Here is a 12,529-nt window from a genome sequence, read left to right as displayed (position 1 = left end):
TCAGGTTTTTCTGACTCTAGACTCAGCCCTTCATCCGCTGAACCCTCTAGATACTCAGCTGCCAATTAGATGTTTGGTGCTTTCCATCTGTTCTTATGCCATAAAGCAAAAATATAAAAGATGTTAGTCCATGCTTCTACATTTGAATTGCTCAGAAAACAATACGATTTAGATAAGGTAGGTGAAAATGGAACTGTTGTTCTACACCATCTTAGCATTAGTTTCTTATCAATCCTTTTCCCCTACAAACATCTTTGGCACTGTGTCAGCTAAAATGAGCTGATTGGAAATCTAGCAGAGATCTACGTAAATTGTTCCCATGCTGCTGAAAGCTCAAGTCTAGGTAGGTCTCTCCCTGATTTATCCTCGGACTGCCTGCTGCTGATCATTTCCGTTTTGAATATAAGAGGCAGGGCAAAATCTCAAACAGCTTTTTATTTTATTAATTGTTTTCTAAATCAGCATTTTATTTTTAATTTGGGAATTAGCTTAAATGTTGGTTTCCTTGTCTTTGATGTTATTGTTCTTGCCATTGTGTAACTGACATCTTTTTTAAACCTCTAGATAAAAGAAGCCAACTTCTGGGGCACTAATTTTGTAATGAGTGGCTCCGATTGTGGCCACATCTTCATTTGGGATCGCCATACTGCTGAGCATTTGATGCTTTTGGAAGCTGATAATCATGTTGTGAACTGCCTACAGCCACATCCATTCGACCCAAGTAAGATAGTTCTCTGCCATAAAGACTAATTAACGAGCTTGAAATCTTTTATAAGATACATGTTCCAAATTTTTCCTAAGTGAAAATAGCAGTAATAATAATAACATATTAAACTCACTAGATTAGAGGTGATTCCAGTTTAATTTATACAAAAAATATCCATAACAAAAACATACAGAGAAACTGGCAGAAGAATTTATTTTTATAAAATTTTTTCCTAGTTCTAATGGCTCTAAGAGGTTTCAGATGTTTGAGCTTTTAAATGCTCATCCAGATTGAGCATTTAAGACTCACTTCTGCCATCATAAATCTTCATGCATCTTAACGAGAAAGCAGGCAACCATCTTTTGACTTTCATGTAAAATAGTTTCTCTTTTTAAAAGAAAAAAGTTGGAAAGAGGTTGGAGGTAGATAAAACAAATGCTTGATGATTAAAACAAAAAGGTAATTTAAATATGACCTTGAAATTATATCCTCAGTAATTTCAAAGCTATAAACATCAGATAGTAAAACATATTAACATAATGTTCAGATACATAATTAAAGTTCACAAAGTACATTTCCAAGTTTTACACTAATATGTAAATTTATTTCTAGTTCTAGCCTCATCTGGCATAGATTATGACATAAAGATCTGGTCACCACTTGAAGAGTCTAAGATTTTCAACCGAAAACTTGCTGATGAAGTAAGACCATTAGTTTTTCTGTTCTCTTGAAAAGGCTGAATAGCACATTTGTTAGTAAAATGAAGCAAGTTAATTATATTAGTGGAAGTAGACATTTTTTGAGATTGGAAAAAGAATTCAGGTAAAACTATAATAATGAAGTCCAATAAAATCAAAATAGAACTCTTTGCTAAATGTAATGGTGCTATATATTACATTTAGGCGTTTACTGATATAAAGAATTAAAAAACAACTTCTAATCTTTTAAGCATAAGGCCTTTGGCAATAAGTTGTTATTTGTAATTATTTTTACATTTAATTTTTCCAGTTTTTTTTATTCTAAGTTTTTGTTTTAAAATAGAGGAACTATAGTGGGAAAAAAAAAGTTTGAAGAATCTTCAAGAAATAATCTCTTGTTTATGAAGTTTTCTTGTACTCTAAACTCTAGAACAGAGTTAGATAGCCTGAGGTAGTGTACTTCACCAACTTCACCTTTCTCCTTCCTTCTCTGTCATCCTCTTTCTTCTCTTCTTTGTTTTTTTTTTTTTTACCCTTTTCCTCTTCCTTTTTTTCATTTACTCCATGTTTATAATGAGTTAGGTTTTGTTTAAATGTTGGCACATTCTTTTATCCCATTTGTGGTAGTCACGGTTTAAGAGTTCCTGACCTCTCTTGTAGAAAGGCTTGTTGATCAAAAGTATATACCCTGCTCAGCAAAGGGGTAAAAGGGATCACTGGAGATCTGTTCCTCTTTAGCCAGAATATGTGAAGCAGGCATTTCATAGTTGCAGAGATGGGAGAAAACTTTCACTTCAAGACAGTTTTAGGAAATGACTACTATAATTTAACAATAGAGTGTGCATAAAAGTGTTAGCTGTGTCTTGGGTCCCAGGGAACACTTAGGACATATCATGTTGTCCCCTCTGGGGAACAAACTACAAAAAGTAAAGGTCCGAATTTTGCTTTCAGATGGGTATGAGCAGTCCCAAGAATCAAGTTTTTGCTCTTGGCTGACTGTGGTCCTTAAAGGAGCATTTGTATCTGATCTTTCTACCCCTACTAAGCATTTTGGCATGAAAAAAATCATTTTAATGTAATCTAGGAGTTGCAGGTATTTTCTCCGTAAGCAGTGAGCTTCATTGTAAATTATCATAGGTGTAATTGTGGATTTATTTTTTTCCAATTTCCTTAGTGATTTTCAAAGTTCTATTGATAGGTTTTTTTTATGTCACTCTGCTCTCTTATGCATTTTATTTGCCTTATAGGTTATAACTCGGAATGAATTAATGCTGGAGGAGACTAGAAACACTATTACTGTCCCAGCTTCTTTCATGTTACGAATGCTGGCCTCCTTGAATCATATTCGAGCTGGTAAGAGTCATAGAGGGGATCTCCTTTCTTTACTTTCACCTTTATGAAATATTTAATTAACACCATACTGTCCAAGACATTAAAAATGTCACACCCATTCTCAACATGTTTATGGAGCTTTCATAATGTCACAAAATAAAAGGCTTAACATCTAAATCTTCAGTTCCATGCTATCATATGTCCCTATAAAAACTACTCATAAATGAAATTTTATTGAAATTTATTAAAAATGACAGAAAATGTATATTTGAAAGCTTTTACCAACTACCATTTCAAATGAATCAAAGCATGCAAACTTAAAGTGCATTATGTGATACCTTTCAATAATGTATCACATTTGGTCAGATCCAGCTAACTCCTCTGAAAAGTCATTGCTGAAAACCAGAAAAATACAACATCTCAAGCCATAGAGGAGAACCAGAGACCACCTTTATTTAACCAACTTGTAAAAATTCAGGGTGATAAATTGCGAGGTTAGGTGCGCTCATGCAACCAAAACCATGTTACAGTCATTGTTAAATCATGAATTGAATATTTATTATTCCATAAAAATCAAAAAAATAAAAAAAAGGAACTCTATTAGTGATTGTAAACCAAAGCCAGTTTGAGATAAAATTTCTTTGGTTGTTTTTATACTATGTGCCAAGAGTTAATAGAGTAGAAAGGGCACTAAATGTGGAGGAAATATACCTTGATTTTGAATCCAAGTTCTGCTACTTATCTGCTGCTTGTGTGACCTGGAGATAATTCACTTGAGCTTGTAGACCCCATCTGTAAAATGAGTGTGTGGACTAGATGATCTCTTATAAGCTCTAAGTCAAATAATCCTGTAAAATAAATTATTTGTACATTGAATGTTGCCATGATGCTAGCTAAGCTGGATTGGTAGTAGCTTCATTATTGTTTGAAATCTTGGTTTGTTATTCTGGGTTAAGTTTGTTGCACAAATGGACAAAACAACTTTACAAGGTGCGACGTCCTTCCCCTCATGTTTTCCCTTCCCCCCACACTTTCTCTTGGTTAAAGTGAGAATAGTGCCCTCTTCATAAAATCGATGTTACTCAAGAACGTGAAGATCACAGAAGTAAGAAACACAGGCGCAGAATATTTTAGAGTCTAGAGTCAGACTCTAGAACTATTTTCTTAATGATCATTCTGTTCATCAACAAGCATTTTTTAAACATTTATGGTTATTTTTTGTTAAGCTTTCATTTTCTTTCTTCCTTCCACCTCCCTCTACCCACTGAAACAAGAAATACAGAACCTCTCCCCCATCACATACACCTGCTTAAGTAAAACATTCCCACATTGGTCACTTTCAAAAAATGTGCTTTTTAAAATTCTTCCTGTGAGTCCATCATCTTCACTCATGAGGGAAGCAGTGTTCTTTCTTTGACCTTAGTCCTTTGAAATCATGGTTAGTTGCTTAGTTGATCTGAGTTGTTTTTTTTTTAAGATTCATCTTTATGATATCAGTGTTATAATATGTCATTCGTGCCCTGTGTAGTAGTTCATATAGACTTTTCTATGTGTCTTTGAAATAGTTTTTCCCCTTATTTCTTAGAGCATTAATATTGCAATAGTATTCCATCACATTTATGTCCCACAATTTATTCAACTGTTTTCCAAATGATTACATCCTTTAGTTTTCCATTCTTTTGGGTTCACCCAAAAAAAACCCAAACCCTTATATTTTTATACATATAGGACCATCTCTTCTTACTTTGATCTCTCCTAAGGGGATGCATGGCTTAGTAGCTTTTTAGTGCATAATTTCAAATTTTATTCTGTCAGAGAGCCCAGTAAAGGACCAGTAAAATAGGTCCACACAACTTGAATCTAATGAGAAGATTTCAGCCAGGTCAAACTTTACTAGTGGCTAAAACCATTTTTAAATTTGAATGATTTATGCATGAAAGTACTATGTTTATATTCTAGGCTCTACTATGAGAAATTTTTCATTTTAAATAGTCATTTAAACCAGTTTTCAAATTAAAATATCCATAGTGGAAGCTCCTTTTTTCTAGAATCCTTTGCCTTCAGTGGTTCAACCATAATTCCATTGGATTGCTCTGAATTTTTTAGATGCTGTTCTCAAAGCTTTGTAAGAGACATTTTAAAAAAGAACCAGAGCCTTTGGAAAAACAGAGTTTTTCTTTTCCTTGGCAGCTTAATAATCAGGCAGCACTAATAATTCAGTGCTTTGAACCAAAAAAATCACATATTGGTGTATTAAGTTCTACTACCACAGACACTAGATAAATGAACCATAGAACCATGAGTTGAATGTTAGAACCAGAAAAGATTTTGAGATTCTCTGAACCAACGCTCTCTTTATATAGATGAAGATACCACACTCCAGAAAAATATATGATAGAAATCAAGCGTATTTTGTATAGATTGGAGTAGAGCCACTAAGGTCTCTTCCAGCTTTGAAATTCTGTGAATTCAGAATTTATTTGTGCTTTCAGAGTGAACTCTGAGGAGCAGTAGGTGGAGTTAGATGGACCACCATGCAATGCAGCAAGAAGATATATGGATCATTCACTGGATCACCACATTGCCTTTTCCATATTAGTGGGCATAATTTTGGTAACTGAATCACAAAGGAATGTGGGCCTTGTGCACTGACCTCCATGTTAGGTATTGTGGACAGGCTATTAGGAATTCCTCAAGGAGACCTTAATGTGCTACTGGTTTTTCCCCATAAGGCCCCCAAATCCAGTAGTATACCTCTGGTTATTTGCTGGGGAATTGGTTCCCATGAACCAATAGGTCCACACAGATCTTGGGATCATGTTTATTTAAAGATTCTATCATGTTATCACAATTGTTTAAAAAGATAATTTCCTCCCTAGTGTTCTTATTTCATGGCCCTTCTTTAATTCCCAATGTATAAGGGCACTGAATTAGTTTTATTTCCCGTTTGAAAGTAGGTGTACCTCCCTTTCTTCTTGCTATTTGCCAGCTGCAAAGTTACCAGAGTATTCTTGAAGAAATTTGTTTTGCGGTTCGAACAGCTCAGAAGAGCGGTGGCATATTTTTTTATATTGGGAATAGTTAGTGAACAAGTTTTCATTCAAGGTAACGTTGTAAATGACCCAGATAACACTAGGATGCCGTGATGAATAATGAGTTGAGTTGGAGGAAAAGAAGCATTTATGAAATGCTTAGGCATATGGCAAGAAGAGTTCCATCTTCATTTATCATTCAGGAGATTGTCTTGGGACTCTCCAAAATTCCAGGCTCCACTTTAACCTTTTTACAATACAAAACAGTTGGTTATCAGTGGGTCAATGAAGTTGTGACCTTGCAGCCTCATTTTGTGTGGACACAGAATCAAAGAATGAGAGTAATATTAGCTCAGGTTTTACGTGAAGCATCTTAACCATATGCTTTACTTAACAGCAGTCATTGTTTTATGGATGAGGAAACTGAGGTCCAAGATATGAAGTGTCTTGTCCATAGTTACAAAGCTAGTGTCCAGACTAGGACTTAAACCTAGGTTTGGGATTCCTCACCCAGTGGTCTTCCTCCTGCCTCCTGCTGCCTCTTAAATCTTTGATTCTGCCTTATGAGACTTAACTCTTAAAAGGATCCTTTGGTGTACTGGGAAAAGCTCTTCATGAGAGGTCTTGGCCTTGGGTCTACAACCTTGCCATATGACTTGAAACAAGTCATTTCACCTCTCTGGGCATCAGTTTCCTCATTTGTAAAATAAGGTTACTCTTAGATGATCTCCAAGGTCCATTCTAGCTCTCAAATTCTTTTTTTGTGATCTCAGAAATCCTTCACAGCATGTTCAGGAATCTGTATTGGTCACATATTTCATACCAGCTCCTTTTTTTTACTGAATCTGGCAGACCATAAAGTTCTCAAGAAACTAAAAATATAGTCACTCTAGTCTTGTTTGAAAGGTCATCTCAAAAAACTAAAAACCACCTTCACACATATATTTAAAGCCAATTATATATTATCTTTGCTATTGGAAAAGAAACAAAAACAAGGTGAATCCAAAAGACAGTTTTTACTCTCTATAAAAAATTTACCTTGCCTCCTTTGTGGGGGGGGAAGTCTTTATAAACTTTGAAGTTCTCTATGTGTGGGATACAGTGACCCTTACTCAAATTAAACTCAGAGGTTTCTCAAGGTAGAAGGCACAAAGGAATTTATTACAGTCTCATGAGAAGGGGCACTTCCCCAAAGACCATGGGTGGTGTCAGCAAAGGAGTACACCTGAGCAGAGCAGAGTATAGCATTATATAGTCCCTAATGCAGAAGCCCACTAGCCTCTCTTCCCATTGGTTGGGAATTCAGGCATACAGTCTAAGCACAGGAATCTACCCTAGAAACAAAGAACACAGAAAGGATCGTTGCTCACCCATGAGGGTTTTTGTTACCAAATATGGAACTTAAGGGAAGAATGCTGATGTGGCAGTGGTGAAGGAGAAGAGTACACCAGGTCACCACTTTGGTGGTTCTCCTCCATCCTGGAGCATTTTTTTTTTGCCTATGGGGATACTTCGTTATTTTAGCTTTGGCCAGAAGGGTGGAGGTTTTGGGGAATTCATGCCTGAGGGGTCTTCACTTAACTTGATTTCACTCATCTAGAAATGGAAACTTACTTGCTTTTTATGGGCATTGACAGAGCCCAGACTTTAGGGTTAGGGTTTCAGACTCACATTCCACCCTACCATATTACAGGCTCTGCTGGTGCTATCCAACTTGTGGTTTGTCCTTTGTTCTCGAGGAGGATCATGACATCAGAGAGATGATGACATGACTTGCATTTAACTTTGATCTGAACAAAGGAGAGCTGTGCAAAGTCACAACCTCACTTTTCCCTCCAGAGCCATCTGGGTGCAGTGGCCAGATCAGGATGACTGGAGATGTCCCAGGATGCAGTGAGAGACCTTGGCTCTTTAAAGTTAAGGTCTTTTCAGCTTCTCACTTTGCCCATTCGGAGAATAGGTCTCTTTAAAAGTGAGTCCAGGGATAGCCCCTTTAATCAGAACAAAACAAAACCCACAAGGGACGACCCTCAGGGTTTCTGGCCAAAAGAGAAACACTTACTGTTTACATTCACTCTGAGCCCAGAGGGTCCAAAAAACCACCATTAAGTGGTGTTTGGGCAGGGACCTATTCTCTAATCCATGAGATCCAGAATAAACTGGCTTTAAAGCTTGGTCTTTGAGAAAGAAATCTAGCCAGTAAACCCTAAATTAACTAGGTAGCTTTTGGCAATCAAAATTTTCTTGCTTTTGGACAGAACAACCTCAGGTAGGGGAGGGGAGAGGAAAGAACAGGACCAGCTGAGTTGCCCAACTGGAACTGGCCTGCTGGGTCCCCATTCTGGCAGCTCAGACTACTCACAGGTTGTGATTTGTCCTTTGTTGTTAAAGAATCTCAACCGTTGCTAGCCTTCAGGGAATGAGTGGTTTCCCTTTCCTCTCCTGTGGAAATTCTTGCCCAGCATAGACCCTCAGGGCAGTTATTGGTGAAGATGGAAAAAAGTAGGGAAGTGTTCTTGGAGTCCAGGGAGTCACTCTAGTTTTTTTTGTCCTGTAGTAACTTCTTTGTTGTTTTTTATATATTTACAAATCTGTTGTCATTTCTAATCTAACAATGACCCCCCGCCCCCAAAAAAAGAATCCTTTCTTATAACAAAGTACCCTTAAGTAAAACAGACACATTGTCTCTGTCTGAGAAGTCTGACAACATGTGCTTCTTTCTATGCCTGAGGTTCACCTGAAGCTTCTCTACTTAAAAGTGGGGAGTGTTTCACCCTCAGTCCTCAGAAGACAAGACTGGTCACTGCATCCGAGTAAAGGTCTTCTATGGTTTTCCTCTGTGTTAATTGTGGCCCTCATTCTGCTTTCATGCTGCCTCAGTTCATAGTTTCTTTTCATTTAGGGGACTGGAAGTGGGATTGGTTGACTTGGGAAAATGGAAGGACAGAAAAAATTAAGTTCAAATACACACAGACTACACATAAAGGTTTGAGAGGAATTGGGGGAGGGGGACAGCAAGTGACCCAAACTGGCATCCAGCAGTCCTACTTTCTTTGACATAGGAATAGTAACAGTAACTTTTCATGAGTCTTGCACATTTATCCCTTGTTTTAGTATTGTTAGGATCATCCCTCTTTCACCAATCAGGACATAGACTCAAAAAGAGAAAGTGACTTGCCCGAATTCCAAATCAAAGATTTAGAATATTACCTCTTCGGCCACATCCCTGTCAAAATTATGTTCCTAAGGCACTAATCTTCCCCTACTTAGAAATTGCCCTAGGTTCCCTGTTGCCTATAGAATAAACAATAGAAACTCCTTAAACTGTCCTCACAGTCTAGCCTACCTTCCAAACTGACTCCATGCTATTTGCCTTTGCAAATTCTATATTCCAACCATGATGGGGTTCAGACTCTGGGAGCCTCCTTGAGCTCCCCTTGAATCTTCCCACTTAATCTGGCCTTTCTTAGTCAAATCTAATCTTCCCTTTTGTTCCGGCAGTCTCAGGAAGCCCATAGGCTTTTCATTATCATTTCAGGTCTTTGTTGCACTCCCCACCCTTGATCCCATCAAAACCCCATTCCCATACTGCCCCTATCCAGATCTCTGGATTGCCCCACCTGCTTCCCACCCAAACCCTCCATTGTCTGATATCTCCTGATAGCCTCCAGCTATTTTCAGCCTTTGACCCTCCTTGGATTCCCTCCTTGGGACTTCTCCTCAAGACCCTTCCTAAACCCCTCCTCCCATCACCCTGGACAACCAGACCACCACCACCACCCCACCCCACCCCATCCCTCCTATACTCTTTTCTGTATTTAAATTCCATCTTGCCTCCATGAAGGCGCTCAGATTCAATCCAGTTTAGACTCTGTCTAGCTGGGATTCTATCTGGCCCGTTTGTGAATACAAGCGTCACAAATGCTTAGGCTCCTTAACAGGCAACCCAATTTGGCAAATCTTTAATAAACTTTGTTTTCTTTGGCTTTGAGCATGACCTGGACTGTCGGTATTTTGGGGTCCCCCTTCACCCCTCAACCTCTTCAACCAAGCTGGACTGAAGACTACTCGCAGAACTCAACCAAATGGCTCTTACCTCCATGATTTGGCATTGGCCATTTCCCATATCTGGAATTCCCTCATTTCTTGCTTCTACCTTCTAGAATCCCTCACTTTCTTTGAAGCTCGGCCCATCATAGATGAGTCCTTTTCTGATCCCCTGGTTGCTAGTGCCCCCTTCCCAAAATTACCTTGCATAGATTTTGTACATCCTTGTTTGTGCAGATGTCTCTGAGGACACAATTTCTTTTTTGTTTGTATGCCCCAGCAGCTTAACACAATACCTGGTACATAGTTGGTGCCTAATACATACTTGTTGATTTATTGGAACTGTTCCTCTAAGACCTTATTTAATGAGAATGCTGGTGTCATCATTTGTTCTTTCTCCTTTTTTAGATCCTGATTTTTTATAAGTAGCTTCTGAAAAATTTATGTAACCAAAAGCTTCTGATACTTCCAAAAGATTACTGTGTAGTAAAATGAAAGCTTTTCAGTATAAGTCTACATAGTAACATTTAGTGCTTATTTAATGCATTCTCTTCTGATTTTCCACATCCCTTCCCTCTTTACTCTGGGAAATAATGTCATCTCCATTTTACTGAAAAATGGGTGGATCAGTCATCAGAGACACCTTCCAATTCCCCATCCACTGCTTAGCAATGCATAGCTCATGGAACTCAAGTTTTGCATTATGCCAGTGACATTCTAAGCTAATAATATTGCAGTGTCCCTGTTCCTTCTCTTCTAGGGACATAGCTCCTGTCCTTTAGAGCATAACCAGTTGAATTTTATATAGTTTTTTTAATGCAAACTGTTTCAGACTCTTGACAGTTGTAATATATGTTCCCCTAACTAATTCCATATTTATGATTGCAGACCGTTTAGAAGGTGACCGATCAGAAGGCTCAGGTCAAGAGAATGAAAATGAAGACGAAGAATAATCAGCTTTACTCGGCAAGCACTTAGATGTTCTGAAATTTGTATACAACATTTATTATATTTTTCCTTACAGAGCTTTAGCACAATATTAAGGGTTTGTTTTTTTTTTATAACATAACATTTATTTGGAACGATTGTGTGCATGAATTTGGGAGAGTGTGCAAGAAAAATTAGCAAAATGTTTTTAAAACCTTTTGCCACAAAAGAGGGGTGCTAGAAGACACAGAGTGCAATATTTTCCCTAACCTGCAGACGAGGGAGCTTGGATCAATGTTCAAAAATAATTTTCATTATAGTGAAAATATTGGTTCAAATAAATTTCTATACCTGCTATTTGCATGTTTGTTGCTTTCTAATTAAAGGAATTGGTTGTTTAAAGATGTTCTGAATTTGAATTTTTATATTATGATTGATATTTTCTTATATTATGTTTATCCTCTTCATTATAATAGCACAGATGGGGAAAAAATAAATCTGAAGCTAAGATCTGTTTTTCTTAAGTGTTAGTAAAGTTAGAAAAACTTGTAAATTTCTACTCCATAGACATTCCTCTCCAGCTTGGGTACTTGCAAATAGGTGATTAGTGGTACCTCATAAGGAGAGGGCCATCATAATTTAGACATACTTTAGTCTTGAATGACTGAGAAAAACCGGGCTAGCACCCCTGAGAGATTCATTGTTTAGACAAAAGCACAAATTCTAGTGATAAGATAAACAACTGTTACCACTAGCTAGTATTTTAACATAAACGTTTATGTAATCCTTACTATTTTCTTTCCACCCCACCCCTAAAGATTGCCCTAAGCTACTTTCTTTTGACTGGTTCAATTTCTGTTCCCTCGCTCTGGATATTATTACTGGTGTTAAAGACCTCATTTGTGCTCTTCTTTGCTAATTTTAAGCACAGAATATTCCTCAAGTGAGTTGTAAATTCTACCAGAATAAACCATCCTGCCTTAGGTCATGCACCAGCACCTACTCTCTGCCAAACTTGGTGCTAAATTCTGAGATGAAAAGAAAGGCAAAAAACAGTCCCTGCCCTCAAGGAGCTCATAGTACAATATACAGGTATGTGACTCCTCACCCAAAAGACACCTACTGTATAAATTAGAGATAATCAATAAAAAGAAGTCCCTCTAGCAGATAGGGGGAGGAGGGAAATATAGTGGACATGAGAGAGAACTTGGGGGCTTGTGAAAATGCATGGAGGTGAGAGATGGAATGTGTTGTTTGAGAAATAGTTAGGAAGCCAGTGTTCCCCAGTCACAGAGAAGTGGAAGGGGGTATGAAGACTAGAAAGGCAGAAAGGGATCAGGTTGTGAAGTGTTTTAAAATCTATGTGGAGGATTTTATTTTTATCCTGGGGGTAATAGGGAAGTACTGGAGGTTATTAATGGGGGATGAGGAGCATCACTTTAAGAAGATCACCTTGATAGCTGAGAGGAAGAAGGAGTCTAATACAGAGAGACTTGAGGTAGGGAGACCAAACAGAAGACTGTATCCAGTTCAGGTATAAAATGGTGAAGTCTACACCAGAGCAATGGTACTGTCAGAAGGGAATATACACAAGAGAGATTTCAGAGGCAGAATTGACAGGACTAGGCAGCAAACTGGATGGGGAGTGGTTGAGGGAGAGTGAGGGTCCAGTATAACAGCTTGGTGTCAGACCTGGGAGATTGCAAAGATGGCACCAAGTCTAACTGGTTCCACAACTGGGTGTAGCTACTTGCTAGCATGCAGCCCCAAGTCTCAGCATTTGTTTT

At 37.9% G+C, this 12,529-nt stretch overlaps 1 protein-coding gene across 10 annotated transcripts in view; it reads left to right on the top strand.

Annotated features, from left to right (window-relative positions):
* The window catches only part of DCAF6 (DDB1 and CUL4 associated factor 6), a 160,891-nt gene extending 149,747 nt beyond the window's left edge, over positions 1 to 11,144 (top strand). For all 10 annotated transcript variants that reach the window (XM_072648734.1, XM_072648733.1, XM_072648732.1 and 7 more), the window contains 4 exons: positions 565 to 721; positions 1,319 to 1,407; positions 2,652 to 2,757; positions 10,704 to 11,144. In XM_072648734.1, coding sequence (XP_072504835.1) covers positions 565 to 721; positions 1,319 to 1,407; positions 2,652 to 2,757; positions 10,704 to 10,768 — 417 coding nt within the window. In that variant the 3' untranslated portion in view covers positions 10,769 to 11,144. The remainder of the gene's footprint in view (positions 1 to 564; positions 722 to 1,318; positions 1,408 to 2,651; positions 2,758 to 10,703) is intronic.
* The last annotated feature ends 1,385 nt before the right edge of the window (positions 11,145 to 12,529 follow it).

This window comes from Notamacropus eugenii, chromosome 2 (genome assembly GCF_028372415.1).
Source record: "Notamacropus eugenii isolate mMacEug1 chromosome 2, mMacEug1.pri_v2, whole genome shotgun sequence".
NCBI classification, from domain to species: Eukaryota; Metazoa; Chordata; class Mammalia; order Diprotodontia; family Macropodidae; genus Notamacropus; species Notamacropus eugenii.
This window is presented reverse-complemented; position numbering and strand designations above follow the sequence as displayed.